Here is a 27,075-nt window from a genome sequence, read left to right on the forward strand (position 1 = left end):
CACACCATACACTGCTTGCGCTCATGAGGTTCCCCTGTGACTTTAAATGTCCTTCTGCATTTTTAAGTCCTTGTCATTGAATAGAGGGTCTCTCAAACTATGGTACGGGCAGAGAGGTATGCATAAATCAAAACTGGCCATGTAGGCCAAATGTGGTACTGCTGACTTTATTCAGGTTACTGACACTGTTTCCAGGTCAGAAGGTCGGACCTCCCAGTGTGTAGATGCATGGCATCTGAACAGCAGGTGGTCTTTTTTAGATGGATATGCTTATTCTACTTGCTAACATCACATTCATTCGAATGTTATTGTGTGGTCTTTATACAATGGTTCTTTGGATTGCTCCAAGTTATTATACTGTCTGGAAATAACAGAAAAATACAGTGTCCAGTATTGGTTCCAGAGTGAGAAATGGTTAAATATCACTATTATACAGAGCTTGCGAGCTAATTCCCTTTATAAATGGATTTTAATTTTCACTCAGTTTAAAGTTGCTCCTCCTAACTTATTTTTCCCCTTATTCTGACTTTTCCCCAATATTTTACAGACAACTTAACACTGTCCAATCATTAGCTGTCTTCCTCTCAAGGCACATGCATACAATGCACATCATACACATCCACACCCAGCATGCACAATTGTTTTCTCTCTGGGAGGCAGTTTGGCTGCATGCCAGCTCTCATTATCATTGATATCTGTATACACTGTCCACCCCCAGATCCTTTCTCTGTCACATGCACAGTCTCAACACCATTATTTCCTCTCAACCTTCCCTCCCACGCGTGCGCTCACACACACGCAGACGCACGCACACACACCACCGCTGCCTTGCATTCACTCGCTGCTTTAAGACTGGCAGCACGGCTGGTAACATGCTGGTTACATATGTTGCGTGCCTGCTGTCTTTGTCTGAGAAGTTGTTCGTTTGTGGCTGAGCATCAGCCTACGTGAGCCCAATGACAATAAGGAGTGGACTGTTGTGGTGCTGCTGCTGGGTTTGGGGGTGGGGGTGGGGGGTTCACCAGCGGCTGGAGCAGAGAAGGCGTAGAGGAGAAAGGATGGGGAGTCGAATATATGGGACGGAGACGTCAATAAAATGCGCAACACTGACCTCTAGCGGTCAGAATGAAACTCGACTTTGTTTTGCTGTAACTTCGGCAAACTTTTGCACACTCTTGAGTCTCTTAAGTGACATTACGCGATGGATAATGAGTACATTTACATTTTAAAATTAACTTCTGCAATTTTACATTGCATAAATACCAAGCCAGGTCATGCATGTTTTTTCCTTCCTACAAATCACAACAGTGTGTCTAATGGTTCCGGTGAACCGTAAAGCTTCATTGCTATGAAACAAAATCATTTAAATGAGCCACAACATTGCACACGTGCCAACATTAAACGGATTGAGGGGGGCCTGCTCACAACAATAAAACTCTGGGGAAAAAAATCCAATATGTTGATCAATAGATCCTGTATATTTCACTATAATCTGTGTCCTAAAATCTTCACTTGGTCATGGAATTAGTACTGTATATCCTGAAAGATTCCCACTGCTAATCTAAAATATGCTAATGCCATCGCTCAGTGAATGAAAGGGACACAGAGGCATTCATGGCTGTGTTACCTCATTCACAGCCTTGCCTCTTTAGCATGACAGCTAACTTAGCAAGATGAGTAGACAGTATTAATTAGCTCACAATTAACACGCCACAGTCTGAGACTAGCCACCAGCTGTTAGTGTCTGAGGCGTTCCTCCTGTTTGGGGGGGGGGGCACAGATTTGTCCAGAGGTAGGTTGTCAGGCCTCCTCAGAGGAACAGATGGCGAATGCAAGGCTTGTTGGCAATCAGCACATTTTTAGCTAATGACTTAATTAGCTATGCAAATTGACAAATCAGTGTGGATATTGTCATTTAGTTGAAAAGCTCACCTAAATTAATTAGCCTGATTAAGGCATAGTGGGGAGTAGAAGTAGTTGCTTGGGGGGGTTTGGTGGGACGGCTTGGATAAATAAACTGCCTCTCCCCATTTTCCTCATCCAAGTCTGTGAATGAAGTGTGTGATTGGCGTGTGATCAGTTGTCTAGTTGTGTTTGTATACAGTATATGAATGCATGCTAATTGTGTGTGTTTGATCTGTGCAGGTTTGTTTTATCCCCGTGGGGGGGGGGGGGGGGGATCCTGTGCACTGTTTTGAGTTAGCGTTTCAGCTACTGCAGGATTGTCGATGTCATCTTTATTTTAGGCGCTCCCTGCTAATCTGCACCTTTGACTGTGCAGGTGTGTTTGTGTGCATTCAGCCCAGTTATTCTAGGTTTGTGTGCCAGCGTGTGGGCATCTTTGTGTGTTTTGCAGAGGGAATGGATGAGAAGACAGCAATCTTCCAAGCCAGGCGGTCCTGACACACATGGCCAGTCAAGCATGCACTCCATTTAACAGTACAGCTTCTTCCCAGGTTGTGGAGGGTGGGCGCTGGGGTTCGCAGACAGAGAGATGCTTAGCCAGTCAAAAAAAGAGGAGATTCATCAAATGGCACGCAAAGACAAGCAGCAATTATTCAGAGCTTATTGATCAGTGCCTGGATTCATCAATTACACTCATAGTGTACATGGAATATGATCTCTGTTGGCGATGAAGGGCAGAACCAAGCACGCAATTATTGGGATTTCGCCACAGAACAACAGCCACATAGAACAGTGGATAAGTGAAATATGTCCTCCGTGATGAATATTGATGGGGGCGTGTTCCGAACGCGGGGCCGCTCTGTGTTCTCCTGTGGGGAGGTTTGATTTGAATTTGCAGGAAAGGATCCAAAACAGACCCAAATCCCTGCTGATATTTTACTACAGTCAACAGGTTTGGCTGCTACATCAGCTGTTGATGAGCTACGTAAATATTGAGCTGTTTATGCATGTGCACAGCACGATTTTAACGCTCAGATTTAGCGTTTGAATACTTTTAACGTTATAAACAGATACCGTGCATGTATACGGATATACGCACTTGTCTTCACCCACATGTGTTAAAAACAGATAGAGCTTCATTTCTTTCGACTCTTTATGACTTAAAGGATGCAGATTAAATTAGATTCAGTGGACAAAAGACCAAAAGCGGATGCACATAAAGATAATACAGGCTTTTAGGCGACATTAAAGTCACAAATCTTGAATCTAAATCTGAATTTAAACTGCTGAATTCATGGCCTCCAACGTGCTCTAACCACATAAATAAACAGGCCATTCTATTTCTGAACACTGACTTTGACCTATTTAAACACGGTAGTGGCCGGGTTGTTCAAATGCTCTCCATGTCTCTACCCCCATCCCCACAGGACGTGATGGTCGTGGGAGAACCGACCCTGATGGGCGGCGAATTCGGGGATGAGGACGAACGCCTAATCACCCGTTTGGAGAACACTCAGTACGACGCCACCAACGGCCTGGACGACGAGGACGATTTCAACAGCTCCCCAGCTTTGGGCAACAACGCCCCCTGGAGCAGCAAACCTCCTGCTGCTCAGGACACCAAACCTGAGAGCACAGCGCCACAACCATCGCAGTAAAGCTGCGCATCCTTGGCTACATATGGACTGACTCCATAAACTCTCCCGGACTGAACCAAAACCTTCCCCCGACTGTCCGCTCAGCTCAGATACGCCCGCCTGAATATTTTCCTCCTCTCCGAACCTCCAAAACACGAGGACTGGCAGCACTGCACAGCAATATCCACGCGTCACAAACTTTTAGCGCGCGCCAGGCGTGTGCGCCACTAATGAACTGTGGTGTTTTCAAGAATGCATTTGGAAAACAGCAGATCAATTTCTTCTGCGCAGACCTGCAGACACGAAGCTCTCATCTGCTGGAATACAACAGCTGTGATTGGATGACCTGCAGGTCACAAGTCATCATGCTGACAGTGGAGAGGGTTGGGGAAAAGGACCATTTGAAGCGACAAACAAAATGTCTCCGAAAATGGCAAGTTGTGCTTTGTGTCGGCCAGCAGAAGCCAGTGGAAGCAACTAACCGCACTGAAGACGAATGAAACATTGCTTGAGGTGTTTTTATTTGAGGGTTTGTTAGCTGCTAGTTTGTTTCTACCATTGCTGTATTTCCATTTCCAATTAAGGAGAAAAAGAAGAGCTGTGTGTTGTTGTGGGCTCGGAAATAAAGGAAAATCGCGTCCTTGGATTGTTTTTTTTCCACTTAACGGCGGGCGTCGCAGGTTGTGATTTCATGCAAACCAATTTGATTGTGCTCATAGTCTGCTGGTATTTTGTCTCTCAGAATTCTTTGTGATTGCAAAATTTTAAAGATCATCATTGGAACTTTGCAAATTATGCAATGGGTTTTTGTTTTTTTTTCCTTTTTCGAGAAAAATTGGACTTTGCTCCCTTTAATGACCTACTCCCAAACTGACACTAAAGCCTTTTCCTGCATGATTTTATAGAATTCTTCATTTTGTTTGAGTGTGATTTTTAAAAGCCGATCACTCTGATTTATCAGTTTGGGAACACTGTCACGAGGTTTGTAGCTCTGTAAATAAAGGTGGAATCTATTTTGTCCACTGTAAATCAGCCACTGAATCATATTTGGATATGGCAGCTGTTTTGTTTTGTACAAGAGGTTCAGATTTCTGTAGGGTGGTTTGGATTGATGCTGGATTGCCTCTAATTCTCTTAAGCTAGTCCAGAACCAAAGCCACTAATTTAACCAACAGTCCTATAATCCCATTTCTTGTGTATTCTGTGACAGAGGAAGCATTTTAAAGCAACACACAGGTAAAAATCCCTTCCACCCAACAGAAATAGTTTGATATCCCTGTATTTGTGTTCACGATTGTTCTTTAATCTTGAATTGAATTGATATTATATCCCTGATCTCTTTTGTTAGACTTTTGTTTGAAGACCCAGACAGATGTCTTTATACAATTGGATCATATGGGTATTTATTTGTGCATTTGTAAGGAAGCTAACACATTTCTAAATATGTTTGAGCTTAGTATTATTAGACACCATTTGTATATTATATAGCAGAGGTGTTCAGTGTCATATCTGATGTCTGGTATGTATGCTTTGCCATTATGTGTGCCAATAAACCGTGCTTACAGATGAGGTGAATTTTATTTTTTATTTTTTTTGCTATATGTATAGTTTGAAGATTTTGCCTAATTTTTTTCATAATTAGGTCATTATTCTGTAACTGGCAGAAACAACCGCCTTGTTAAGCTACGTTGTTACATGTGTAATAACATAGGGGAGAAATGTATTCCAGTCCTTTTGCCCCAAGTGCTTCAAAATAAATACACGGAAATCTTCCTTTCAGATCTAACATTTTATGCTAATCCAATTATAAAGCTGCACCAGTTACAGATTGACCAGGGCGCAGAAAGAGACTGGAAATAATTTGATGAGATAATGAGCAGTTTTAAGGCATTAATACACAATTTGGTTTCATTTCCTTTCATATACAGTATTAAGATTTCAATAAAAGGCTCAGCTTCAAGTTGGGAGCTGCCTTCCTCATTACTGAAGATATAAAACAGAATTTTAGCAAATGCAGGACTGAGATTTTCACATCTGCTTCCCTTCGTCACAAAGCCTCAGGATAGGATGAGAGGAATTAACTGAAGGGTAAAATAGCAGTCAAATGAAAAGATGTGTATTTGCATTGTTCATGGAAAAATTAAATATATGGTGATGGCAACGGACGGGTGGCGTCAGGATTTATTGGTTTCAACTAATCTGGCTGCATTGAAGGGATCAACTAATTTGCTTTACTTTGGGTCACCAAACTTCGTACATAAACAACCTCAAACATTAAGACTATTCCAAATCATAATATAGCCAGTCCTGTAATTTATACTACATTTTGTAGAAATGTTTTTATTTGATCAAAAAGAAGTCAGAATCCTGAGCTCTTTAATAACATCCTGCAGCAGAGACGCTGTAGCTCCGCACACTGTTGTTGGGTAAACTTCCAATCTGAAACCGTTTCATGGAGCTTTACTGCCACCATGTGGAGCCAAGGGGGTAGTGACTGACAGCAATAACGAATATAAATGTGGATTTTCCTATTGTTTTCCCCTAAAATATAGATGTACGTTGGTATTCTGGCTTTCTAAAAATAATAATAATACCCAACCCATAATATGCACTATTGAATAAAAAATTAGAAACGTAACAGCAACAATCAAACCAATATTCTCGTCCTTGCAAAAGTGTCTTTAACTTTTATCGACGGATTTTGATATTTCATTCTATGAGATCAATAATCAATAGATTATAACCCAATCATCGTGCGCGCGCGCGAGGCGCGCGTGTCGCTGCTGTCGATGACGTTGCAGAGAGCGACGCGCGCCAGTGTCGGCGGTGACCACAGCAAAGATGGCGGACACGTCGGAGAGCCAGCTGCCAGGCGAGAAAGGAGCCCCAACTGAACCAGAAACCAGACAGAGACGAAATTGGGGGTATCTGCAAATGTCGGGCAAATTCGGTCTGACCACGAAACTGCCAGAAACGTTGGGGTTTTACGATTTAAACGCTGTCAGGAAGCGCCAGAAGGACTACGCGACAGGTAACGTCAAAGGCCCCCTTGATGGCATTAATGAGGTTACAGCTAATAAATATTAAACTTCCTGGAAGCATAATTATATGTTTTCCTATTTGTGTACTGCGTTAGGTTTGAAGTGGTTATTTTTCGGATGACACGCTTGCAAACAAACACTTTTTTCCGATTTGGGAGAAAGAAAGCAAATTTGGGGGGTTTAAAAACTGGTTGTTGTTATTGTTCCCTTTACAAACACGTTAGCATTAGCTAACAGCTACTCATTTAACCTGCGGTCAATAGCAACTTTAGTACATTAGAACATTCTAGAGAGCTGTTTTTTTCTTTGTCTGACCCTTTATTTACAGACTGTAACTTTATTCGTGTCTGGGGACTGGTGATTAACATTATAAACAATGACTAATATGGAGGTTTTTTTGTTAAAAATGTAAATAATCGTCTCGTTTTTTAAATGATGTGTTTAGTTGCCTGGTGATCATCCTTTTCCCACTCCATGTGGTTCTGCTTTACTCCTAGATGCTTGGCATAGAAACATATTAGTAAAATCCACATAAATCCTCTGAAAATTACAATTCCAGCTGATGGTTTTGATTAAAATATAGGCATTCGGGATAGTTATATTGGGCTGTCGCTTTAAAACCAGTGTGCACCAGTATGTACTCTTGGAGTGTATTTTCTTACATTATCCAAAAGTTTTCTGCATCCTGTCAGTTTTCCACCATTTGGATGCCTGTGAGCAGAAAGTGCAGCTCATGTTTTCTTATTTCCATCCTCCTCTTGATCACGCCTGTGCTACTTTAATCTTCTTGTTCCTGACCGGTACCCACCGTTATTTCCTCGCTGAACACTGAATATCCAGTCCTGACGCTTTATCTCGTCTGCCGTCCGGCTGATTTGTGTAGATGGTGCGACATTTTACTATCTGTGTGCTTTATTCATTTCTTCTTTTTTGTATGTTTGTTTTTGCTTTCGGCATAATGCTGATTTTCTTCACTTGTATTGACGCTGCATCTGAAACAGCTGCTGCCTGCCAATTTAATGCAAGTCTACACCTTTTATCTCTCTTTAACGACTCCATCGGGTTATTATATCCACCGTGCTACTGTAGAGGCAAAGGTTGACTGTCTTTCGTCCAGTATACCTCACATCATGTTTGATTGTTAATATTGTGTCATTGTGCCAGTTTAATTTTGAGGCAAAGCTTGTCACTGTTTCGGGGTTTCCTTCCCCGTCACCCTCCAGTTTACTGTTGACGGTGACATTTCGTTAATGCTGGTGCTCTAACGTTGTTGCAGAACCATCGTTGACACATTTCGTCACTGCGGAGCTCACCAGAGGCTACTTTCTGGAACACAATGAGGCCAAATTCACTGAACGGAGAGAGAAAGTGTACACATGCATGCGCATTCCTAAGGAGCTGGAAAAGGTACAACAGTGAAAAAATGTCCATTTAAATTGAGAGATTTATAAATATTAATCTTTAGAGTTCTCGTAGTACTTATCAATATAATGTTTCACTTAAGAAAACAGTAAAGTGTTTTAGTTGTGCTGTTCTCTTTGTAAACCACTAGAGGGCACCGTTATCTCATGTTATGTTTACGCTATTATTTAGTCCTAAAATCTTCATTATACTCTTCGAACTCTTTAACAATTATTTTTTTCTGATTTTAAAACCATGTTGGGATTATTAGTGTCATATGTGTCAGACTGTGCATGTTCTTCACTAATAGCTGTTAAATTGGAATGTTTTTTTTTCTGTCTGATAGCTGCTGTTTGACTTTGAGGTGTTGCTGTGTGACTTTTCTAGCTGATGATCTTTGGCTTTTTCCTGTGCATGGATGCCTTCCTGTATGTCTTCACCCTGCTTCCCCTCAGGGTGCTCCTTGCTGTGCTCCGTCTTCTCACCCTGCCATGCTGTGGTTTCCGGTAGGAGCTTAAACACACACTCTCCACCCTATACGTGTACATTAAAGAAAGATTTTGCAAGCTAAATAACAGAAAACGTAAATAGTGAAGATATTTACCTTAAACCTATTACTGGTTTTTGTTTCAGTGGCCTGCAGCATTTTCTGTATAGATCTGGAGTCCCTGAAAAATAATTTGATAATAATAGAGAGCAACTTTCAGTCTACTATCCTGAAATCACCTGCAGATCCCCAAAAAAGAAATATGTGGGTCCTAGGTAACCTCTTAACTTCTTAAGTCCTAACCCTGTCTCTGATTCTCTTCATGCCACCCCAGAACACATACATGTCCCTACTGCAGAAGGAGCAGGTATGCCCCCCCCTAAAGTCTCATTTATCTTCATTACTGCTCATCCCAGATGACCCCCACACCCATTCACCTGTTTGACTTCATCTCCATTTTGTCCTGTAATGGGCAGTTTGCACATGTTACACATTATAACCTTCATTCCAGAGTATTTGCACCTTAAATTGCTAATACACACTTTATTGCCATGTATGGATTGTGTGGCCCAGGTGTTAACACCACCCATTCCTCCCTACAGCTCTGGGCTCAGCTGCTAACAGATTCAGACTGTGGAACGGCTCATTCATTTGCACATCTTCCATATGTTTGGATTTGGGTCCTGAATTGGTGCATTTTTCCCACACCTTTCATCCCTCTCAATTTCCTTTTCCTTGCAACTTGTGCTGGAGTAAACTGATCATTAGCCTGCGTGCTTTGAGTAAAGATTAGTATTGAGCACTAGTTGTAACTAGAGCCATGATTGTGAAGACCTTGCACACGTGTTTCATGATTTGAGAGCTTTAATGCTAATATGGATGGAACAGTTTGGTCTAATGGTGTCAAAAAAGCCACTGTTCAGAACACATTAGAATTTTCTGTGTGGTATACTGTGGGGCTGATTGCAGACATATAGACATGTGACACAACTGACATTTAAAATCTGCAGAATGTCTTGCAAGTAAGCCCCTTATTTCTCTCTCAGCATTATTCAAAGCTGCACATTTATTCTAAATGCTTCCATGGTAAAATAAGGGGTTTCGGCCCGTGTTTGAAGTGTGTATCTGTCCATTCTGTTGTAAATAGCTTTTACTGCAGCAAAAGCTTAGGAAACTGTGTCTGATGACATTTGTTCCATCTTCTTCCAAATGCTATGTTGACTCGAGGATATGTAAAACAAAAAGATTAAAAAGGTGGTAATTGGTGTTTATTTTAAGTGTTTTTTTTTCTTTGCCTCTCAGTCGAATATTCAGTGTTCCTACATAAAAAACACTACATACAAAAGTGGGACCATGCTGCACTTATTCATTTTCATGGTCATACCTTTATGCTGCAGTAATATTTGTCTGCAGATAGTGGTCGTGTGTGCATGTTATACATTGACCTTACCACCTATGCTTCCCCCTGACAGCATGAAAATAAGATATCACCATGTCAGGGTTTGGGTAAAGCTTTCTATGGTAATATATGCAGTACGGCTACTGTAAGGTGATCTGTCTGTGGCTTGTGTGTGTGTTGACAGCGGGACTCGGCTGCTGCAGCCAGCACATGTCTGCGATATACTGAAGGCCTCCATCCTGGTGCTGTCCTTCTCCATGACACATTACCTAGATTACTCAATGATGTACCACCTGATCAGAGGGCAGTCGATCATCAAACTCTACATCATCTACAACATGTTGGAGGTATTACTTTATGATTTGTGGAGTATTCGAGTAAATGCTACATTTGTATGACCAGAAACTAAAAGGATTTCTGGAAATTTGCATCTCACCTTCTGCCAGATGTAGCTGGAGTCTATTCCAGTTGATGGTTAGTTATTTGACCATAACATGACCATATTGTAATTGCATTAGTTGCAAATTAACTATGCTTCCTAATTCAACAATGACTAATAAAGTGAGTCACAGCATTTAAGTTGAGAGTTACTTGAGCAATAACCCAAACTAAATCCTTCAAATTTTTAACTTAATCATGGTTTTCTTTTTCCCGTCAGGTGGCTGACCGCCTGTTTTCCTCGTTTGGACAAGACATCCTGGATGCTCTGTACTGGACAGCCACTGAACCTAAAAACAGGAAAAGAGACAGTATAGGCGTCATTCCTCACTTCATCATGGCTGTCTTTTATGTCTGTATCCTTCTTCTCTGAAGTCAAAATGGAAATTTACCATTTGGGGTTTTTTTAATAGCTATGTTTTGATGGACAAGAACTGAAAAGCATAAAATATACTGTTATCAATGTCACTCACAAGGGACTCAAAGCAGTATTTTGTCCGTACAGTACCTTCGGATGCTCTTTTGTATTGCTGTGTCTTAACCATACATTTCATTTGTGATTGAACCTCCTATATTATAATATTAATCATACTGGATGGAATTCATTTGGAAAAGTCAGTCTCCCCCAGGGAGACTCGTTCAGCTAATAAGATGTGTGGTTTCAAATTGAGGTTTAGTGTTGTGGTACCCAATGCTAAAATAGTTTCCAGTGATTTTCCTGAGTGGCTGTTCTTCAGTCTTCCATACCATCCTCATCATGATCCAAGCGTCCACCCTCAACGTCGCCTTCAACTCGCACAACAAGTCTCTGCTCACCATCATGATGTCCAGCAACGTCAGTTAACACGCACGGATGGGAGCGCACAAGTATCGTGGCATTAATATGTTCGTTTTGCTAAAAGTGCACTTCTCTTCTCGTCTCTTCTCGCCAACACAGTTTGTGGAGATTAAAGGAAGCGTGTTCAAGAAATTCGGAAAGAACAATTTGTTCCAAATGTCTAACAGTGGTAAGATGTTCAATGTGATTCCCGTGAATGAAAAAATCCTGGATCAACATGCGGCTTTAGATGAAAATTTACAGTTCTTTGCAGTCTGATGAAGGAAAAACGAAAAGAGGGAATCTGGTTTTACAAACACAGTTTTACCAAAATCCATTTCTTTTGCTCCAGACACTGAGCACATTATCCTTTTCCATTTTCATCGTTTTCATTTATTATATTCAGATATCAAAAGCTGTCATTTCCCTCTGTTTCTGAAGCTAAGCAAGCATCTGGTGGCATGACTTTCTTAAATCAGATGTTAGCCTGCTGCTGCTCAACATTTCTGGTGGTGCCCTGTTATTATGTGTGTGATTTAAAACGGATGTCTTTGTTGCAGAATTGATGGAAAATTAGCAAAATTGTTTTTTCCCACAGATATCAAGGAACGATTCACCAACCACGTTCTCCTACTCATTGTTTGCCTCAGGAATATGGAGCAGTTTTCTTGGAAGCCAGGTAATACCTTTTTTTTTTGTTCAACTACTATTTGAGAGCCAAAAGTAAACAGCCAGTAAAGAGTGTCTTTTTTAATGTTGCCATTGTAAACATGAAAATAAATATCTGCTGAGCAGTTCCCTCCGTTTTCATCTGCTGTTTGTTGTCTTACTTCAATATCTTTGGGCTCCATCTCACCACAAACAGGAGTGGAGTGAGAACAGAGGGAGTGACAGCCCTCTGAAAAGTCAGCTCCTCCTGTCAGTCTGAAAACCAGACAAACGGGACATGACAGATGTGGCTTGTCAGCTGAAATCAGACTGAAATAACTTTCCAAACACTTCCAGTACCTCAAAAATATGTGCAATATATAAAAGAAAATAAAGATGCGCATCTGGGTATTTGTGTGTTTTCCCTCCAGACTACATGTGGGGGCTGGTTCCTGATGTTATCATGGTCATCATCTCTGAAGTCGCTGTGGACGTTGTTAAACATGCCTTCATCACCAAATTTAATGACATTTCTGCAGATGTAAGGACCCCACGGTACTCACAATTTCTAGAGTGTACGTTAATCGGCTAATATTCTTTATTTTTTTTCTTGTCTCTGCATACCTGTCATGTTTCTTTCCCAGGTTTATAGTGAATACAGAGCCAGCTTGGCCTTTGACCTCGTCAGCAGTCGACAGAAGAACGTAAGATCCTCTCTTGTGTCAATCTCTAAACACTATTATTCTGTAATACTAATGACATTGTGCCATCCTAATTTCTGGACGTGGGCTATAATCAGTGGTTGTGTCTTCGGGTAGGCCTGCACAGACTACAGTGACTCAGTTGCCCGAAGGATGGGCTTCATCCCTCTGCCCGTGGCTGTTCTGGTAAAAGAGGCTGACCTCTAACTACTCGGGCACCAAATTTTAAAAACGAGCCATTGCCACATAAACTATACCAGTTTTCTGCCATTTAATTAATTTTAATCAGGCGTTCTCATCCATTTTTCAGCTCATCCGTGTGCTAATGAATTCAGTGAAGGTGCAGGGTGCTCTTTCTTACACCTGCGTGTTGCTTTTTTATCTTGGGTAAGTCTAAAACTTGTCTTAAATGTTGTTAGAATTTGATATTGCGGTCTTAGCACCACTCAAAGTCTGATTCCTGCGTAGATTGTTTCATTTGTCCATAAAAAGAAATGTGCTTAAATGAAAGATCATGAAACTTACCTGTGTAAATATAAATGATGCATTACTGAAATGGTTTCTTTACTGTGAGGCTGAATTTGCAAATTCTACCAGTGTGTCTAATTTGCGTGAACCCCGACCATCGTGGGTTACATACAGCCATGCTCCGAGGGTCTGGGTGCATAGGAACGCTAAGCACACACACACACACACACATGCGCACACACACACACACACAGTTATGTAAGTGTTAATACTGTGCCCTTTTATTCGCCCTGCGCTGTGTTGCCGATTGCCTCGCTCATTCTTATTTGGCCGATCCCACTGGGCACCTACCATTGAAAGTTTACCTCAGGCAGGGTGAAGAATACAATGTTGTCATCTAGAGCGCCATCCCTGTCCTTCCCCACCCCCCAGTTTAAAAATAGCTGCATGCTTTGGCAACAATTCAGCCTCGCTTAGTCCCTCGGTCTGAAAAGCCCTGTCACAGTGAGCTGTGGTCCACAGACCCAAATGTGTCTGTCCCCCTTCCATCACAGTGTCAGGGGAGCAGGCTTATAACTGTGAAACAGAGAATAATGGTGCACATCAAGAATGTGGTGCCACTGTTGGGATGTGGACGCCAGTAGTCGATACCAGATGGTGGATGTGATTTAATATAGATGCTGCCTAGTTTCAGACAGATAACAGCTACAGAGAGCAGGGCTGCGCCTGATACTCCACCTTCCTTTTCTTCATTTCATTTTGAAATATTGAAAATGTAATATTGAATGGGGGGGTCATTTTGTTGTTGTTTTTCAATGTTTTATTAAGGATCTTCTGATTTTTGATCCACTCACTGAAAACCGTGTATAAAGAGCGGCCGTCTCCCTCTCTAGGCTTGTAACCCTGAAACTGCTGAACAGCATTGTGCTGCTGGGGAAGTCGTGTGTTTACGTCAAGCGGGCCAAGATGGAGGACAAACTTTTTGAGAGGGCCTCCCCCTCTTCATCTACGATGAAGAATGACCCCAGCAGAGCAGACAAGAACTCCAGATGTCGCGCACCTTCAGGTAAACCACGGAACTGATCATTCCATACGTGCTTGAGCAAGATAATAACCAAGTACTGGCAGGTTACATGTGAGCTGCAAGGTATTCTGCATGCTAATTGTATGTTATTGTGAATATTGTCTTTATATGAAACAAACTTTATCTTAGTGTGGTTTGAAACTTCATCTACAGGATATTTGTTAAGAATATGTTTCTTTAGTTTAAAAACAGAACTTTGAATTTCATTCCAACACCAAAACAAATATCTTTCAGTCCATTAATAAAATATTTCTCTTCTGGCACATGGATGCGAACTGATCTCCATCTCATCTGCAGCCAAAACCCCGCTGAGCTCCCGATGGAGAACCCCACCAAATCAAACATCTAAACCTCTTTTGTACTTGTTTTAAACTCTGCTTTTCTGAAAGGGAGCTGGTGCAATCCTTAAGGCAAAATGCTAAAACAAATAAATAATAGCTGGAAATTAATGTGACATAATGAATAAAGTGATGGGATTTCGAACAACACCCTCACGTCCCAGGCTGCTCCTCCAGCTTCACCTGCTGCTCCAGTGGTTTCACTGCACTTGTCACAATTATCTTCATCATGTCTTTTGTCTCTCCGATGATGTAAAGCCACACACACACATCTAGATGTACCATCTGTGTGTTTTTGGCTGCAGGGCAGAAATGGGTAATGAGCAGTTTCACATCAGCCACTCTGAGCACCATATGCTGGTTAACTTTTATCAAAGCTTGCACATCTTGCACAGATGAAGGGGGGAACTTTGCTTCCAAATAGTGCACCCTGAAGAACTCGATCATAAAAACCTGCTAGAAACGAGTCTTAATTAACAAAACAATAAACTAAAGACTATTATATTCAAACATCTTATACGATATCAGTTAAAACTAGGCGACTACTTTGCTTAGTTCTGTTTCTTTACACAAATATTTGACCGTGTGGTGCTTGGGGCTTGTGATATTGTCCTCCAGAATTGATCGTTATATGTTACAAGACAAATGATGCTTTGCAAATCTCAGGAAATGATGTTGAAATATTCACTGGTATTGATCAGCAGCTGCTGTGAGCATTAATCAGAGTAATGCAGAAAGAACAACGGAGTGCATTACTGACTCCACCAATATAACCTCAGGTTGCCAGTTATTCTACAAACATGTGCATTTTATGTCCTATTTAAACACATGTTCTGTGGCCTGTGGTAGCTCTGTGTGGGTTTAGGTCCGTACAGTTAGAACTAGAAATATGGTGTTGCTAGCCTTGGGCCACCTGGTTGTCTCTGTGGGCCACCGATCTGCTCAATTCTCTCTGTACCATGAATTATTCTGTTTGGTTGAGGTTTCCTGATGTGATCTGCACTGTGCCCAGATTGTTGATGCTTTGCAGTTTGTTCACTTATCATAATGCAGTATAAGTTGTTAGGAGACAGTTTTTCAACTTTCTTTTCTCACTTTAAAACTGGGCCGTCACTTGTGGGTTTCTTGATGGATCATATGAGCCCAGCAACATTTTTAAGGGTATATAACTATTTTCCCCGCTGTTTCACAGCTGAAGCTGTAGTGGAGCACATCGCCGCCAACCCCGGCCACCCACCACCGTCTTCCTCTTCTGTGACCAGCCAGCCGACCCCCAGGACTGACCTGTTTCCTACTCCTACCACTGACTACTCTTGTTCCAGTCCATCAGACTCTCCTTCAGCTTCGCCACCTGAGACTGAAGAGCCGAGACCACCGCCAGCCGAGGACGAAGAAGAGACCCAAGGACCCTCTCAGCCAAAGCACAGGACTCTCCTGGATATCGACCGCTTCACACTCTGCGGTAACCGCATCGATTGAGCCTCGACCGCCGCTGTTGTAGCCATGACTAACTCAGGAAAGGTAGAGAGAAAATGGTAAACCAGCGTGGCCCTTGTGACCAACAGCAGCAGGCTGAGGATTTATTAAGTTCCTATAGTAAATGATTCTGAATGTAGACAACAGAGACAATCCTGCTCGTCTGGAAGCCTTAATAGAAGTTTGATAAAAAGACTTCAGCCTGCTGATGATTAAACAGCAGGAAGAAAAAAAGTGAGTGTAGCTCAGTTATTGTTATTGGGTGTGTGCAACCATGCGTGCGTGCGTGCGTGTGTGTGTGCGTGCATGAGTAAAACTGTATGTGAGTACACAAGCACTTGCTGTCTGAGCAGCACTGGGACCAGAATGAGAGAATAATCTCAGCTTGCTCAGCACCCAGAAAAGAAACTTCCCAACTCTTATTGAGGAAAAGGCCTGAAACATGTTTCATTGCTTCAGGTGTTTCCATTTCCTTCAAGGAAACTGGTTTCAAGAACTTAGCTGTTGCTTTTCATCGACTATAGTGCCAACACAGTGATTCATATTGATCGGAGTCAAAGTTGTTTACGGGCAGACACTATAAATGCATTTAGAATTTAGATTTGTCTGAAATTAGCAACCGTGTGAAAAGGCTTTTAGAAGAGATGATTAATTGATGACACCGTTCCCTATCTGATGCCTTGATCTGCAAGAAATGGGTTAAATCTGATTATAGGCAACATTTATGATAGACAGCGATGTTTGTTGATCATTCGTTCAAGCTTTTTGTCCTGGTTAGGGAGTCTAAAACTGATGTAAAACATTAAAAAGCATCCTTTTTTAAACTTTCCGGCAGCAGTTTATGTGATCAACACACTTGACCAAGAAGAGAGACTTTTAATTAGATCCTAAACGGAGCCTTTTGTATACTGATAAATGGAGTCATTTCCAGCCCACATTGCAAATGCTGCTGACCCTAAATCTGCCTAGAACACCAGCTGCTTATGCACAACGACAAATTCCAGAGGTTTACGCTGTAACAAGATGCCTTTGCTAATACAAACTCCTAAAAGAGGCTGAAAATGTCTTTATTTTTGTTTTTTGTACTCGTGGTACATTTTGTGAATTCAGTTCTCAAACGTAGAAAATCACATTAAACTGTAGTTATTACAATGTTATGCAATGTTTGCCATTGTGTTGAATACAAAACCATTATTTTGTTCGTGGATTTCAGATTCTGTGCTGATGGACCATGGACTGAATTTCAGTTTAATTGTTTACATCTCAGAAAATAACAGCAATATTCCCCCATAAAAATGCTTTTTTGCATGTTTACTGTGCATTTATTTCAGTCACCTCATGGTAAAAAGGCTGCAAAGCTCTTTTATTGCAGCGGTTTAGATTTAAACGTATGGAACAGAAATTTTCAATCATTTGTCCGATGAGCTTTATCAGAAAGCTTTATTTGACATCAGCAATGCCAAATATTTAAACTTATTTATTTTTTTCTTTTTAGCATATTTATATAGAAACCAAATCGATTTGATTGGTAATAACAAAAGACTGGGTTATTTCTGCATTCTTTCTAATTTATTACACTCATTCTTTGTTGTAATGTTTATGACTTGTTCTATTTAAAGTTTTCAAAAGCACTCGTAATTTTTTATTAAAAAGGTAACATTTGTATTAAAAGAGCCTGTATTTCTGTTCTATAGAGGTTCTCCCTGATGCCTATTACCGTTGTAATAAAGAAGATTAGTGTTATTTTGGAGATGTGATGAGGTGAAATCTGCTGTGGTGGTTCTGTGAAATCTCCCTCCTCCAGGGTCGTTTGTGGTCCCACATCAAGAGATGAGGGAGAAGCATTCTTGTGCAAGATGTGATGGTCCACTTCACTGCCTGCTTCATTTTGTTTTGCTGATTTGGTTCTTTTATTTAAATTCTACCTCAATGTTGTACGACCCCCCCCCCATTTTGGATTAATAAAAGTTTGTTTTTAAGCGTGTACTTGTGATAAAGCAGTATCATCACATAGTCATTGTGAGCCACAGCTATTTGTGTGTTTGTTCTACCTTTTCATGACTTCTATACAGGTGGGGTCATTTTTAGAGGCATTTCATCGGCTCTACTTCCTCAGGAACCAACACAAGAACGTGGATCTCTGACATCCTTTACAAGCAAGTGTAAATTACATCAAATAATCACTCAAAAGCTTTGGCAGGAATATAAATTCACAGTGCTAGTGCACATTGAGGGCCATGTGTCATAGCAAAACGACCTTAGGTCTCATTTGGTGCAGCAAACGAAGGGTTACAACATGGATGTCGAGCCAAACACGGCATCTTTTTAAAAAGGTGAGGTTAGTGGAGAAAGTCTTAAATGGCTAATCTTCTTAAAGACTGAGACGTGCTTTGGCTCTCTTGCAGTTCACAGGAAACATTGTCAAAGGATGACAATAGTGTCCAGAGTAATAACAGGTTAAAAATGGAGGCATCAAAGGTGTATTGTCTGTTCGAGGAATTATCACAAGGATTCTGAGCTATAGTTTGGTGTAAAAAGCATTTATTACTAAAGTCTACTTTGAAATTTCTCTTCCCAGAATGAGAAGCCAAAAGCGTCCCCTGGTCTGCAGGTGAGGGCGGCGAGTAAAGGCGCTCACAATCACTTATCAAAGGTTTACCAACAAGAGTCCTCCTTGTCCTCCATTGCTGTGGGGGTCCGTTTGCTCTGGGATGGAGACAACAGAGTTACTGTGCACAAACAAAGGCGCAGAGCCCACCTGAAGCCTGCTCCACCAATCACACTGCTCCTGGGAGCTGCACTCAGATATCCACTGTCTGCCCTCTGGGAGCAGAAATGCACAAAGGTTGGGACAGAGACAGAGAGCAGCTGTTGTCCAGACAGGTGGAAAGTTGGTTGTGTTGAAGGTTAGAGGAGCAAAGCATGGAAAGAGAAGTAAACCGTACTGTAGAAATGGTGCATGAATGCACAGTTTGCATCCAACTGTTTAAATCATTTCTGATGAAAATAATTAGATACGTGATTTTGTTCTGTGTTTAGGTTTAAAACAATGATATTGCATTCATCATTATTAATATTTAACATGGAATATATCCTATATATTTATATATACACACACGCCCCTTTTTATTATGTTAATATGAATCTGAATCTCATCAATTATTCATTTCTTAGAGACTAGTCGCATCAAAGGCTCGAAAGTATATTGTATTCCTTCTGTATGTCTTTCTCCACCTCCTCCTCCCGGCAGGAGGTGCGCTTCCCTCTGGACCAGTCCTGTGTGGATGGAACGGAGGCGCGCACCCCTCCCTCCGCTTTCCGTGACGCAGCGCATCACTGCGCGTCCAGACGCAGCTGGAGTGACAGGCGCGCTCATCTCGATGGGACTCAGAGCTTCGAAGGACAGAGACGGAGCGAAGATCAGCCGGTTCGCCTCAGTGAGGAGCCTCACACCGCGGAGAACCATGCTCGGACCGAGGCTCTCCGTGGGCGACAGGACTTGAGAGCTGCGGTCGATCGACCAGGACACTTTTTACATTTTAATTTACCCCTTTCCCTCCTATCTCCCTTTACACAATAGTGCAATAATATCCCATCCCACAGCCTTCTAGTTCATCTCTTCCACCCCAGTTCTTCGTCCAGTCGGGATGTGGACCTCCGCCTTCGTGCCGCTGCTGTTGCTGCTTTCTGTGTCCGCCGAACTCCGGCAAGATACGGAGCCGCGGAGACTCCCACCCCCGGGAAAGTTGGACTTCGGCTATGTGCCTGCAGGAGTTTATGAAACAGTGGCCCATTATGAACCCGGGCCAATAGGGATCCTGTTCCAACTGGTGCAAGGTTTTCTCCACATCGTGCAACCCAACGCGTTCCCTCAAGGTAAGTGTCTTCATCCAGGGAACATGCACCCCCCATCATTCTGTCTACAGCACATTCTCGAGTGTCTGCTTTGGAATATTTTTAAATGCATCCCTTTGTGTAGTGATGAGCTCATCTTGAGAATACAAGGAGCTCCAGATCATGTTTTTGTTTGATTCTCACCACTTTGGTACCACAAGTTTTTCACTGTTTTTCTTACAAATGTTGGTAAAGCACAAACACTCCAGGTCTGCCAGGATGAGACCGACTTCTGCTCCTTCGCGTCAATACGAGCCACTTGCGGAATTGTGTGCGTCACGACCCTGTATGAAGCGCGCGTTTTGATTTGCGCACAGAGCTGAAAGACGCGTTAAGGGGTTTTTGGGGTTTTTTTTCTCGCGGCGTGGCGCACGCAGAAGAACACGACGGCGCGCTCTCACGCGTCCGAAATAATGTTTGAGCAACACTAATAAGCCATTTGTGCACATCGCTCCATTTACGCGCAACTGCACTTGACATTCTAAATAAGCAGTTCGTCTGTATGTTGCGTTCGCGGAAGTCTGGTTGGTTTGTGCGTCACTTTCTGCGTCCTTACTCCACTTGGACATTTTGCAGATTAGTCGGACTCTGAGTCGCAGTGTTAATTAGGTAATCCCATAAGCTTTTGCACCATATGTTGTTGTCATTTTAGGCTGGGGTTTGTCACCAACACACCGGGGCTGTTCTGAATGCGTGTGAATGTAGCAGATCACTTCTGGGCGAAGTTGTCTGTTCATTCATGTGTGCAGGTTCTGAGGTTCAGAGAGGAAGTCAAACGAAAGGTTGTTGGTTCAATCAGCAGACATTCCTGGCTTCTTCTCCCTTGTTCATTTTTGAGTTGATTTTCCCACTTATGTTTCTCAAATGTTGGAAAAATTGAATAAACAAAGGGGAAAAAACAGGAATCATCACATTAAACCTGTAAAGTTTACAGCAATACATCATAAACCAATAAGTGGCATGACATGAAAGAAAAGAGCTCAACACACTTGAACAAAGCCAATCTTCACATTGGTAACAGGCAACTGGTGGTAAGTCAAAACAAGTAGAATCCCAACAAATATGAGCATTTTAAAACTGTTTACCAAGCAAAACAATGAGAGAATCTAGTCAAAAGGAGAGGACTACAGAGTTGGCACTGTGTCCTCACAGCATAAAGGTTGTGGGTTTTGAGTTTGTGACAGAGCCCTTCAATGACCTCTGCTCGCCTCCGCCCTTGGGGAAGTCAAATTTCAGCTTTGTGCCTGTAAGACTTGATGAAAGAGTGGCCCATTATGAAGCTGGAAGCCAGAGCTTGTTCCTCCTCCTGTAAGGTTTTCATCATGAACCCAGATACCTTCCTTCCCCATAATAATAATAATAATCAGATCTTTCATGGACTAAAGAATTTAATACTCAAAATTGCTGCAGTCCAATTAGCATCCATCTATCATCACCTTTCTTTCCTAATTCCGGGTGTAACACATCCTAATCCGGTTGATTCCCAATACAGTCGACTGACACATTCTTTGTGCGTCAGACCCTCTGCGTAGCTGCAAGTTCGTAGGAGGTGTTATTAGCAAAAAAAGCAGCACCCACGCAAAGCTAGCGGAAGGCGACATATTCCCTCCACGTCAACATTTCTCACCACCTCACTGCAGCCGCATGCCAACACATGAGCTCACACTCATCATTATCAGGCAGATATTTCACCAGTAATGTCAAAGCGACGCCTGTTTCAACGCTGACACAGAGGGCGGTGCTCATTTTTGTACCTCAATCAATCAGTGCTTCATGCATGTGCTGTCTCTGAGGAACCTTGAGTTGAAAAGTTTAATCATATGAATGAAAGAGGTTTCTGTGCATCACTGATCTCATCTGACAGCCCCATTTACGTAAATCTCCATGGTAACGGCTTTCGGCGTTCGGACCAGCAAAGTGAGTTAATCTGCAAGGTTGTTCGGGGTGTAACTCCTACACATTGGAACACAATCATCTTCAGACAACCTGTTGTTGAGGTGAGGTTGTTATGATGGTGCCAGAAATGGCCAGTATTTCCTTTTTTTCTTTCGTTTTTTTAAAGCCTTTTTTGAATACACATCCACCGACTTGCCTTTCTGACTATTTTTTCTGATCTTCCAGTGGACGAAGCCTCCAGAGAGCCCGTGCTGCTGTGCTTTGCTCAAACACGAACATACGGTGACGCAAACAGAAACTCGTACGTTTGGGGACTGTAGTCATTCATTGGTCTGTTCTACAGTAATAAACGGTTGCAGTTTTTAATCACTTTTGTTGCCCACAACCCCTTTACTTCATCTAAACGTCAGTCGGCCAGTCCTTTGAGGATCGAGCTGGCTTTCTCTGCCGTGGTGGCGGCGTCGTTTCATGCCCGTGGATGAGGGTGTCCGGGGAGACGCATCAGCCACCATCATGCAGCAGATCCCCTTTGGAAAATATTCACTCATTAGCATCTGTATTCCCTCGATTCCATCTCTTTAGAAAGAGAATTCAGATCAAAGCACTGGGGCATCGACTCAACCTAAGTAACAGTTGCCAAGGAAACCTGCCAGCAGCTTTTAAGCTGATATGTAAAAAAAAATGAAACACAATTTTGACAATATACAGCGAATCACTGCAGCTGATTAATGTTTTCTGGAGCCAGGTTGCTGTAAAAGTCATCAAAAGGGATTCCACTGTGTGTTTTTAGAGGACTGAGGCCTGATGGGAGTCTTCATGAAGGCTGCAGACATAAAAGAGACTGAAGAGAAACACTTCAAAAGGGTTTTATCCATCAAGGATGAGGTGGAGACTCAAACATAAACAGCAGAGATTTACTGTGATTATGAGCTCCAGAGGTCTCTGGCTCGATCTCTCCTGAAAAGTCCGAGAAAGGTGGTGCTGAAACATCTCGAGGAAGCATCCAATTAAAACTGCAGATTTGTTGTAGTAGGCTGTGGCGGACGCCACTTGGGTCCTTTAGCAGTTTCTAGAGTCAGTGATGTTTTGTAATTACCCTAAAAAGCCAAATTCTCTAGCAATGGAATCGATGGTAACCCTTTTATTCTGTTTTATTGCAGCCTTGATTACAGATGAGGTTGAATTGAACCAGCAGAACGCTCCAGGCCATTCTGCGCACGTACTTGACTGGCCAGTTTAGGGTTGAGATGCCGCAGTAACTAAAATGTCCTTGGGCTACAAGGTCAGCGCTCCAGGCGTGGAATAACGAGCGTGTGCTCTGTTGGAGTGTCCATGAGCAAAACCTCTGAGGGTGAAAAAGACGAAGATTGCAACTGAGGCTGCTCACAGGTAGAAAAAGAAAAGGATATAAAAAGAAAAGAAAGGGATGAAACGTCACGACTCTTTGGTTTTTAGATGTTTTTTCCTGCCTAGCATCTTTCTAATTAGAGATCCCTTCAGGAGCAGCGGCAGCAGCCACCTCTGTGCTGATCATCATTAGATGCTGCGATGATCTCCCACGAGGATTTAGATTCACAATCACAATGTTTGGCGGCGCCGAGCCGTCTCTCACATTCACAGCAAAAACGAGCGCCGAAACGATGAGCGCGATTCGGCTTTCTGTGGTCGCGGAAGGTCTTTTTAAACCTGACGGCGTCGTTCTTAAAAGGTTACTCACAGCAGAAACATCAAACGGTGATTAACTAAATACTCAAACTGAATAATCTGTTTTATGTGTTGACATCCACAGTGAGTGACACAGAAAATAAAATCATGTAGTGTTTTTGTTCCTTTAAACAAAGCCGCCTTCAGGCTGTCAATATGAACATGGATGGAGGAGTCATGTCCTCATTATTGTACACTCGTATCGCTGACTGATTGTATTTCTCTGTGTCACTAAATGAGGACAGATGGGGCTGAGGCATGAACGACAGGGAGGGCCGTCATGAAACGGGCTGACTCAAATCGCCTTTAATCTCAGAAAGCTTCCGTTCTGTTCTGAAGCCTCTTCTTTTTCCTGGACCTCTGACCCAGCCGTTCTCTAAGAACGAGCATGAGAGGAAGTGATGTATGCGCTTCCTCCACTCTGATTTTGTCACATGCAGTCAGATTGCTGGACTGACGGTGATGGTTGCTGGCACCGGGACACACACACACTCGGGGAGGACAGCCGTCCTCGCCTACAGCAAACCCCAGCTGATGGCCACAGGCAGTGTGTCACTGTAACACAGAGCTGACAGGGCCTTCATTAATGAAGCAACACCACAACATATGACAGCCTGTTCCATGTTGGACACATTAGTAGACACACGTATTTAGACTCATTTTAATTGTTAAAGTGAAAAGAAAAGGAAAAATGTGTCCTTATTTGGGGAGTAGTGATGGAATTACGTCACACATTCAAACCGGTGGTTTTAAATGATATAATCTTAAGGGGCTGGTTGGGAATGTCTCATGAAATTTCATGAAAGTGCGGATCAAGCGTGCCGAAAGCTAAAGGTTAAACAGATTTCAGCTGGGCGACATAATGCAGACAGAGAAAAGGGCAAATTTGTGTTTTCAGAGTGAGTACAAGGCAGAGGGTTTTTTGGGGTTTTTTCACAATAAAACCAGGAAAGATAAACTAAGAATGATGTCAAAGCTGTGGAGGCCCAACCTATAGACTTCTCATAAATATTTTCATATGTTATTTTTTATTGCAGGCATATTTCCTCCCATTCAGTGGCCTGTATATCAAACACTGACGTGTTAATTCCTGTTCCCGTCGCATCAAACTTGGATGTCGGAAGAACAGGCTATTCCCTTTTTATGCCATTCAGAATTAATGTCTTCCCCTGAAAGCCTGTGACACCATATCGTCGTATATTTTTATAATCAAAAGGCAAATGGGAGCCTTTCATTTCCACCAGCTTACCCCACCCTGACTCACACCCTGACCCAAGATGCTTCAGCAGCTTCGGGTTTGGAGATCGTGCTGCGTGATCGCGATAAAACGCCGCGTGTCATTTTTAATTTGCCGCCTGCAGCACCCATCCTGGGCAAGACATAGCTGCGCGCCCTCACTCTTTAAATTGATCCACAAATGTGGGATTAGTCTCTCCGAGGGCACTGAGCCGAGGCGGTCGTTCAGATGCTTCATTTCAAAATAATTACAGGGGCATTCACTATGTGACAAACGTTCTAAAACACCTTCTTTAGGGCCACCCAAGGGACAGACGAGGAGCCACACTGGCAGCGTACAGCTGTTTTTAAAAATTGGAGTGTTTAAAAAGAGCATTTTGCTGGAGGGAAATGTTTTAAAAAGTCACATTTAGAGCTAAGTGTTGTACTACATAGCTCTGCCTTCTCCATTTCACGGTAAAATGCCATCCACCGAGTCTCAGTAGTGAAATGTTTTCTCGCAGAAGAAAAGGGGGGAAAGTAGATCAATAGACCAAACAGCTCCCAGAATCCAAGTCAGAAGTGATGTATCTCATTTGCAGTGCTAGCTTCACTCCGCCCTGGTGTATACGCACACAAGGAGATGGGAAATAAAAGCTGCAGCATTTAAAGTTAATGTCATAATGCCACCTTCGGCTAAAGCGGCGAGACAAGGCACCTTAAAATATGTGACAGATGGAGAGGAAGCATGAGATGAAAGTGAAAGGATCACTGAACAGGCAAGGTGGAAAAGAGCAGCTTATGTAAAGAAGCAGGAGAGACAACAATATGATGTTGGGGTGGGAAATCATGGTGAAAAACGGAGCCCTTCTTCACGGTTTTCGAGAAAGTCATCCTCGTTCTGCTTCACTGGTGGCTTCATCGGTGCCCATAAGTAGACTCAGCAGCCAGGGTGGGTGCAGTCAGGGTCCAACACCAGTAAAAGTGTCGCAGCTCAGCCTCACTCCTCTCGTACCTTCAGTCAGTGGCGCAGAGAGATTCCCTCGGAGGGAACACTTCACAGCCAAGGTGGCAGCGTCACAACTAAAATGAGCTTTTAATCTTTCATTTGGAGCTACGACGTCCCCCTCAAAGGGCTGAGAATCAATCTCAACTTTTGTTAAGTTGACTAGGAGAGAATTCTTCTACTTCATGTTCCAAAATCAACCAGCTTTGGGCCTAAAATCATCTTTAGAGGTCTTGTAATTTGCATATTACATTAGGGTTTACATAATAATGAATGATCCCCCTCCTTCCTCTTGCTTTCTCTATCTGCAGGTAACCATTAGATTTCCTTGTCTGGCCACTGTTCCTTTCTTATACTGTCACCTTTGCAGGAGGAATTAGCCTTGATTAGCTTATTGTAATCTGGATGGGGTTTACCTGTGCACTGCTGCACAGCCAATCCTCTTGGCTGTTTTTCCAGCAGTCAGCAGGTTGACCAGACTACTTGTCCTTTTGTCCCCAGACTCGCTCATAAGTCTACAGGATAAAATAGCAAGAATATGGACAACTCCATCCTAGATGGTTGAGCAAAATGGCTTCTTGAGGAAAACCACTTTATCTTTTCTGTCCATCTTTTTAAAATTGTAGATGACACGAGGAGAGAAAGACTCACCATGGAGCTCCTGAACAGGCTGCCGCGCTCCAAGCAAAAGCAAAAAAAACACACATTTATGATCATATCCGTGTCTCTCTCCAGTATCAGTTGCCTTTAATTTCTCAGCTGTCTCTCACGAAACTGTCCACTCTCTGTGGCTCATACTGGGAATACTGGCTCCAGGCTGTTCCTTCCTCAGTGTAATATGCATTACATTCAAATTGCCTATCCTGTTATTTGCATCATGTCAAATGTTTGAATTAGCTTAAAACTGTCATGAATGTAAAGCACATTTTTGCATCCCTTTGAACATGTAAAGAGCTTTACATTCATCCATGCACTCACGTCCATGGTTCTGAGGGGAACCTTGGCGTGTGGAGCGCTCCAGATCAATCCACCATCTTTTGAGTCAATGTAGATCCAATGAGGAAGGAGCAGGACCCATGGATGTACTGTTGAGTATTCATGCCACAGCACACAGAGGTTCAGTACAAGGGCAGCGTTTATCACTCCAGCAGAGGACGTGTAACTACATCAGCCAGACAGGGCTGCAGCAGTATAACACTTTTATTAGCTCAGATTTATTTCATGTGAACGTTTTGTCTTTTGTGAATTTCCCCTTCAGGAAAGGTTCATTACGTAAAGTATTTAGAGTACGAGCACGTCAAAGTTAGGTTCCAGATATTTTATGTGCATGGGCGGACGAATGATGTGGATGTTTTCTCTTAGGTGCTCGTCTGGCTGCTGTTTGATCCGGACTTTTTCAGACTGAGGAGCTTTATAGCCTCAGCTGTTCACAAGGAGGGGTAAAAGGAGCATTAAATCGCTCTCAGTGGATCCAGTTGAGAAAAGCATTGGTGGAGAATAACTGCAGGAATATTAGTCCT

General features: G+C 42.5%; 3 protein-coding genes across 28 annotated transcripts in view; all 3 read left to right on the forward strand.

Moving 5' to 3' along the window:
• The window catches only part of ldb2a (LIM domain binding 2a), a 54,604-nt gene extending 49,493 nt beyond the window's left edge, over positions 1 to 5,111 (forward strand). For all 6 annotated transcript variants that reach the window (XM_011610978.2, XM_029847178.1, XM_029847177.1 and 3 more), the window contains one exon: positions 3,333 to 5,111. In XM_011610978.2, coding sequence (XP_011609280.1) covers positions 3,333 to 3,563 — 231 coding nt within the window. In that variant the 3' untranslated portion in view covers positions 3,564 to 5,111. The remainder of the gene's footprint in view (positions 1 to 3,332) is intronic.
• Positions 5,112 to 6,364: 1,253 nt separating this feature from the next.
• On the forward strand, positions 6,365 to 17,824 carry tapt1a (transmembrane anterior posterior transformation 1a). 4 transcript variants are annotated; one of them, XM_029847414.1, is made up of 15 exons: positions 6,365 to 6,573; positions 7,860 to 7,990; positions 8,372 to 8,490; positions 8,806 to 8,838; positions 10,055 to 10,217; positions 10,529 to 10,664; positions 11,046 to 11,143; positions 11,246 to 11,315; positions 11,724 to 11,804; positions 12,205 to 12,314; positions 12,418 to 12,477; positions 12,592 to 12,660; positions 12,785 to 12,861; positions 13,836 to 14,008; positions 15,557 to 17,824. In XM_029847414.1, exons 1-15 carry the CDS (start codon positions 6,384 to 6,386, stop codon positions 15,841 to 15,843), a joined length of 1,797 nt encoding a protein of 598 aa, XP_029703274.1. In that variant the 5' UTR covers positions 6,365 to 6,383; the 3' UTR covers positions 15,844 to 17,824. The 4 variants fall into 4 exon arrangements, with proteins under 4 accessions (XP_029703274.1, XP_003970719.1, XP_029703275.1 ...); XM_029847415.1 differs by having other exon boundaries at positions 6,435 to 6,573; positions 8,440 to 8,490; XM_003970670.3 differs by lacking the exon at positions 8,806 to 8,838.
• Positions 17,825 to 19,146: 1,322 nt separating this feature from the next.
• prom1a (prominin 1a) overlaps positions 19,147 to 27,075 on the forward strand; it is a 38,141-nt gene continuing 30,212 nt past the window's right edge. For 8 of the 18 annotated variants that reach the window (XM_029846825.1, XM_029846826.1, XM_029846827.1 and 5 more), the window contains exon 1: positions 19,147 to 19,716. In XM_029846825.1, coding sequence (XP_029702685.1) covers positions 19,488 to 19,716 — 229 coding nt within the window. In that variant the 5' untranslated portion in view covers positions 19,147 to 19,487. 18 annotated transcript variants of the gene reach the window in all.

Source organism: Takifugu rubripes, chromosome 14 (assembly GCF_901000725.2).
Source record: "Takifugu rubripes chromosome 14, fTakRub1.2, whole genome shotgun sequence".
NCBI lineage: Eukaryota > Metazoa > Chordata > Actinopteri > Tetraodontiformes > Tetraodontidae > Takifugu > Takifugu rubripes.

What these genes read in the sequence shown, in the direction of transcription:
- tapt1a (XM_029847414.1), top strand. Translation starts at nt 6,384, where the DNA reads ATGGCGGACACGTCGGAGAGCCAGCTGCCAGGCGAGAAAGGAGCCCCA. An exon ending in GCAGTTTTCTTGGAAGCCAG is followed by an intron (nt 11,805 to 12,204) that starts GTAATACCTTTT and finishes TTTTCCCTCCAG; the next exon opens with ACTACATGTGGGGGCTGGTT. An exon ending in GTGTTGCTTTTTTATCTTGG is followed by an intron (nt 12,862 to 13,835) that starts GTAAGTCTAAAA and finishes CTCCCTCTCTAG; the next exon opens with GCTTGTAACCCTGAAACTGC.